Below are 5,809 nucleotides of genomic sequence, written 5' to 3'. Positions count from 1 at the left end.
AATCCAGCAAGAATTACTTCTAGAGAGAAACTGGCTTTAGAAAAAAATGCTTAAAAAAACACACAAAAAAAAAAAAAAAAGCTTTTTCTTTCAGAAGTTGAAGAGTACTCTTGTTTTAAGTCTGGAAACTGAGCAATGTGGTTACCCTTCTACCAGCTACGGGAAAGTTTTCTGCTCCAGATCTGCTGCTGTCAGAGCATCCTGGGGCTGTCAGGTTCCTGCTAACATTCCTTCTGACCCTGAGCTGAGTTGAGCTTCTGGAGCGATTTGCTGCAAACCCAGAAGCCTTTAGGGCTTTTCTAAACACAGGGTTTTGGGTTCCAGTTCCTCAACAGCAGCCCTAAAGGCCTGTTTTCCCCAGAGCCTGGCAGTTGTGTTAAATAAATGCCCCAAAACTCTTAACTGATTCCAGTTGTTAAAAATCTTTTGATAATAGTCTCTTTTGGTAATCCTTGCTGGAATGAATGGGATCTTGGTGGAAAATTTGTTACATACATTCCTGACTGAACTTAGTTTTACTACTTGAAGCACGCTGGTGAAGCAAGGGCAATAAAGAATACCTGCTTAACAGTCACCAGGACTATTGAGTCCTGATTTCAGCTTTTCATGGCATCACCGGTAAACTCCAAATTGTGGATGCTACTACAAAAGTGAAATCAAGGTGGGCTGAATCAGTACTGGAAGATTCCTTTGTGGTGTGGACAAGGGGAGGCGTAGCACGCTTCTCTGTCAGTCTGGAGCATGTTCCCTTGGCAATTTGTTCAGAGATAATGCTGACGGAGAGTATGAGGTGGGTTTGGAGTACTTTTGTTGTGGTGGTGATTTTTGTGGGGTTTTTTTGGTTGGTTTTTGGGTTTTTTTTGAAACATCCAAAGTAATGGGGCCTTCAGATAAGTCTTGGGAAGTGTGTCATTTACACGGAGAAGAGAAATTGCATGTGCTGCTTTTGGGAAAGAATCTGTCTCTTTATCACAAAGAACTTTTCATAAATCAAACATTTGCAGGGCTATGCTGAAGCTTACATTTATTTCATAATAATTCATACTAGCTCTCTTTCACTAGTGGGTGGGTGGGTAAGTAGGATGATTTGACACATTAGTGTATTATTTGTAACAGTGACTTTTTGGGAAGTGTTCACAGGGATTTTTTTTTTTTCAGGCGCATGATTGTTTGACTCATATTCCTTGTCAGACAGATTCCAGTCAACTCCTGGCTGCTTGAGCAAAGGGTGTAGTGTGGATCATTCACTAATAGGCACTACTGAGTGAAGTGGAGCTTGTTAGCCTCATGAAAAAGAAAAAAAGAGAATTTGTCTTTGTATTTGGATGTACTTTGGATTTGGATTTGGATTTAGCTTTCTGTGGGAACGTTTTCATGTTCTACAGTGAAAACACAGCAATTTCTCTTGTTTGTTGATGGCCTTGTTTTTGAAAGGGCATACCTCCTGTCCTTCTTCGTGGGGAAACTGTGTGCTGAACAATAACTAATTAAAATACATGATCCCATGGTCAATGAAGCCAAAATTTTAATTGGGCCTTTGAAGAATTCTAGCTGTTATAGCTGCTACAAAATGAACTAATCTGTAGCAGCTCACTCTATTCATAGAATCTAAGAATGTTTTGTTTAAAGGTCATCTAGATGAACCCCTGTGCAGTGAGCAGGGACGTCTTTTAACTAGATCGGGTTGCTCAGAGCCTTATCAAGCCTGATGCTGAATGTCTCCAGGGATGGAGCTTCCACCACCTCTCTGGGCAGCCTGTGCCAGTGTCTCACTGCCCTCATAGTAAAGAATGGCCTCTTAATGCCTACCCTCCTCTAGTTAAAACCAGTGCCCCTCATCCTGTTGCTACACGTGCTTGTAAGCAGTCCCTCCCCAGCTTTGTGTAGGCCACCTTCAGGTACTGGAAGGCCTCTGTAAGGTCTCCCTGAAGCCTTCTCCTCTTCATGCTGAACAACCCCAACTCCCTCAGTCTGTCCTTGCAGGGGAGGTGCTCCAGCCCTCTGATTATCTTCGTTCCTCTCCACTCCAACAGTGAATGTCTTTCTTATGCTGCAGGCCCCAGAGCTGGGCACAGCACTGTAGGTGGGGTCTGACCAGAGCAGAGTAGAGGAGGAGAATCACCTCTCTTGACCTGCTGGCCACGCTCTTCTTTATGCAGCCCGGGATGTGACTGGCCTTCTGGGCTGTGAGTGCACATTGTTGGGTCATGTCCAGCTTTTCCTCTATCAGTACCCTCAAGTCCTCCTTCACAGGGCTGCTGTCTATCACATCATCCCCCAGCCTGTGCTGATACCAGGGGTTGCCCTGACCCAGGTGCAGGACCTTGCACTCAGCCTTATTGAACTTCATGATGTTCACACAGGTCCACTTCTCAAGCCTGTCCAGGTCCCTCTGGATGGCATTTCATCCCTCAGGTTTATCATACTGTTACCTGTCTTCTCCTTGTCTGAAGTGGTTGTTGTAGAACACCACATGGGAAATGTTAGGTGAGACTTTATTTTTTCTTTCTCTTTTCTTTACAGGCCGGAACAAGAACATGAAATTAAGTGGACGGCCACACCGACATATTGGAGTGTTAGGCACCTCTAAGCTGTACGTGATAAGAAATCAAATATTTACTTTTACTCCTCAGGTGAGCATGTAAAGCTGACAGGGAAATCACTGCTTACTTAATGGCTAATTATTAGTGAAGTACTTTGCTTTTACATGCTGTCCCTCTAGGTAGAAGAGGATTGATAAAGCAAATGTATTTTACTTTGTAGAGTTTTTAAGAGCGTTGGTTGGTCACTGTGATAGGAGTGCTGATAAATCTGTCTTCTGTCATACAGAGTCTGAGTTCTGGCTTAGCAGAATGCAGCAAATCAATAGTATAGAGTTGCTACTGATTTCTGCCAAAACCAACATTCTAGCTAATGAAATAGTTTCTTCAGAAATAGGTGACTTAATCTTTCTGCTGATTGCTTTGATGGAAAATTTAGTTTTGCATAAGCATGCCAAGTACTGTAACCCACAAGAGACCAGGATAGAATGTTTTCATTATCTTGTTAAAAGGGTCAGTAGTGCTGGGAAAGGGATGCTCTGTCTTTGCTTTCTCTTTAATGCCTTTTTCAATGTATCTGGAAGTTTGGATCCTCCCAGAATTAATGGCTCTTATTTATATATTTAATGAAATACAGTAGACTTGTTCTAGAAATTGGTACTAGAAGGCCAAGGAGTCACCAACTCCAGATATGTGCAAGTGGAGCAGGATGCTCACACCCTGCTAAATAAATGTTGAGGACATTCAGTGGACTGCCTAGATGGCTTGTGCAGTGCTTCGTAGTGTCCAGATAACATCAGTTTTACTGCAAAAAATGTGGATCCCGTCCCATTCTTCCCTGTGCCTATGGATCACGAGCAGCTTCATAACAGATTGTTTGTTGTGTTGTTACCCCACACCAATTTTCACTCTTTGCAAGTTAGGGAAAACCTCCTTAGAGTTGTGATCTTTTTTTCAAAATCTCTCTTTGCCCACATCTCACTACTTAAGTAGAACACAATATTAAGCATGGGCATACTCATTAATATATTCTAAAATGGCATTTATCTTTGCATTGGCAACACAGATGGCTCCTGCTTATTCTGTGTTTGACTAAAACCTCTGTAACATTTTCTGTTGAATTTGTAGCCAGATATTTCCCCCTGGCCTTTTTTTTTTTGGGGGGGGGGGGGGGCAGGGTAATGGAATTAATGTTTAGTTGCACCTTTCTAGCGTTAGCAATTAACTCATCTGTGTTGATCTTGACTAATGTCCACAGATTTTGTGGTTTTGTAGTTTACATTTCATCCTATTCTGTAATGAAAACATTGATTAGGTGTGGGGCAAAGCCTGACCTCATTTAGATAGCCCCTTAAAAGACGGTTAATAACTACCTAGTTTGAGAACGATTTTTCAAGCAGTTCTGCCTCCTCAGATGTTTTTTCTTCAGCTTACTAGCGTGAAGATTTACAAAGCTGAGAGATACCAGCTATTTGCTTGTACCTACCATCTAACTGCTCCCAAAGAAGGAAGTTGGACTCATTTGCTGAGATTGGTTTTAAGTGTGACTGGCCATCATTTTTTATGATTCTGTAATTGTCTTGGCAGTCTTGAATCGGCTTTGTTTTCGTGTGCTTTCAGCCACTGAAATTGGCCTGACCAGTCTATGTTATCCTGGCTTTTTCTTTTTAGAGATAGGCTGTGTGTTTGCCTCTCTCTGGATTTCTGGGACTTGTTCTTCCTGAATTTTCAAAACTAATTGCAAGTGGCTCAGGGATTCTTCTGGCTAGTTCCTTAAGTTCTGTGAAGTAATTTCTCTGGACTTCACCAACTTTAATTTATGTGCTCTTTAACTTTTTCTTCCCATGTCCAGACTGGGCTCCTATGCTTTGATAAAAGTAGCGTTAAAGGTCATAATTTGCTACTTGTCTTCTGTCAGTAAACACAGCATAGAATGCTTCAGCTTCTCTGTATTTCTTCCTATGTATTTTCTTTCTTTATTAGTGGACCTACAGTTTCTGTGTTTTCCTGTTAATTCTAATGTGTTTACAGGATGTTTTCTTATTGACCACCATGTCTCTTACTAACTGTTGTTTTACATCCTAGCCTCCTTTTCCAACCCTCCCCAAGGCTTATGTACTCCCTTGTTGCAGCTGCTTTGTCATACTTTTCATTGTTTGTGTCCAGCTTTTTTAGGTTTCCAGCTCCTGAAGCAGCCGTAACAGTCTCCTGCTGTGGTTCTTAGCTTTCCCCTGCAGTGGGAACAGCACACTTTACCATTGTACATTTCATGTACCTTTTTTCCACAGTAACTGCCAGCTTTTCTGCATTCTGCTTGCCTTTCAGGTTATTCCCAAGAGACATAGTTACTAGTTCCCAGTCCCCACTGTATACTTAAGGCCATTTATTGTCTTCCAGATAGTAGGTTACTGTAATTCATCATTGGGAGAATTCTATTTCATGGGCATACTTGTCCACTTTTTATTTGTATGGCTTACTTTTTTTACGGTCAGCCTACAGGTGGAAGAAAATAGACTCTGCACAAGCATGGGTTTCGTGTTCACAGTCGCAGGCTTTGTTAGGTTAATTCATGCAGTCTCTGTTGTGGTCAAGAATAGCTCATAGGGATTTTGTGAATGATCTAAGGGAGGAAATGGGGAAAAAAATAAGGAGAGCACTGACAACTACTCATATGCCATATTTCTCTGTTCTCTAGTTTACTGACCAGCATCACTTCTATCTGGCTTTAGACAATCAGATGATTGTGGAGATGCTCAAGACAGAGCTGGCTTACCTCACTTCTTGTTGGAGGATGACAGGGAGGCCAACCCTGACATTTCCCATCACCCACACAATGCTTGGTAAACTTAATTTTCTCTGTTTCAAGCAGAGTAAATTACTGCAGGGGAGTAGGATGGAAGTCAATTTGAGAGTAGACAGGCGACATGACTGTTTCAACATCTGGATTCTAACATCTAAAGTGCAGTTTAACTTTCTCAAGCATATGCTGCATTTGGATGACATGGTAATATTTCATTCTGGTTTTACTCCCCTTTGATATCCTGACATCTGCCCATCATCTCTACACTATTCCTGTCCAAAGAAATTTGATAGAAGTTCCTTTGGATCTTGTCTTGAGTGGATTAGTTTTTGTCTTGAGAAATCCCTTTAGAATTTATCTCAGGATTGTTTTCTGTTTGTTTGGGCTTTCTTGAATAAGCTAGTATTGAGACCAGCTGTGGGTTCCGTTTTAAATTTGTCTGATTTACTTTGTAGAGAACGCTCAGTAA

At 41.6% G+C, this 5,809-nt stretch overlaps 1 protein-coding gene across 1 annotated transcript in view; it reads left to right on the top strand.

Annotated features, from left to right (window-relative positions):
- The window catches only part of LOC104280372 (phosphorylase b kinase regulatory subunit alpha, liver isoform-like), a gene marked incomplete at its 3' end in the record, with an annotated part of 17,377 nt that extends 11,997 nt beyond the window's left edge, over positions 1 to 5,380 (top strand). Inside the window, exons 14-15 of the mRNA XM_009878001.1 lie at positions 2,524 to 2,633; positions 5,236 to 5,380. Coding sequence (XP_009876303.1) covers positions 2,524 to 2,633; positions 5,236 to 5,380 — 255 coding nt within the window. The remainder of the gene's footprint in view (positions 1 to 2,523; positions 2,634 to 5,235) is intronic.
- Between the last annotated feature and the right edge of the window lie 429 nt (positions 5,381 to 5,809).

This window comes from Apaloderma vittatum, unplaced genomic scaffold (assembly GCF_000703405.1).
Source record: "Apaloderma vittatum isolate BGI_N311 unplaced genomic scaffold, ASM70340v1 scaffold8261, whole genome shotgun sequence".
In the NCBI taxonomy this organism is placed as follows: Eukaryota; Metazoa; Chordata; class Aves; order Trogoniformes; family Trogonidae; genus Apaloderma; species Apaloderma vittatum.
This window is presented reverse-complemented; position numbering and strand designations above follow the sequence as displayed.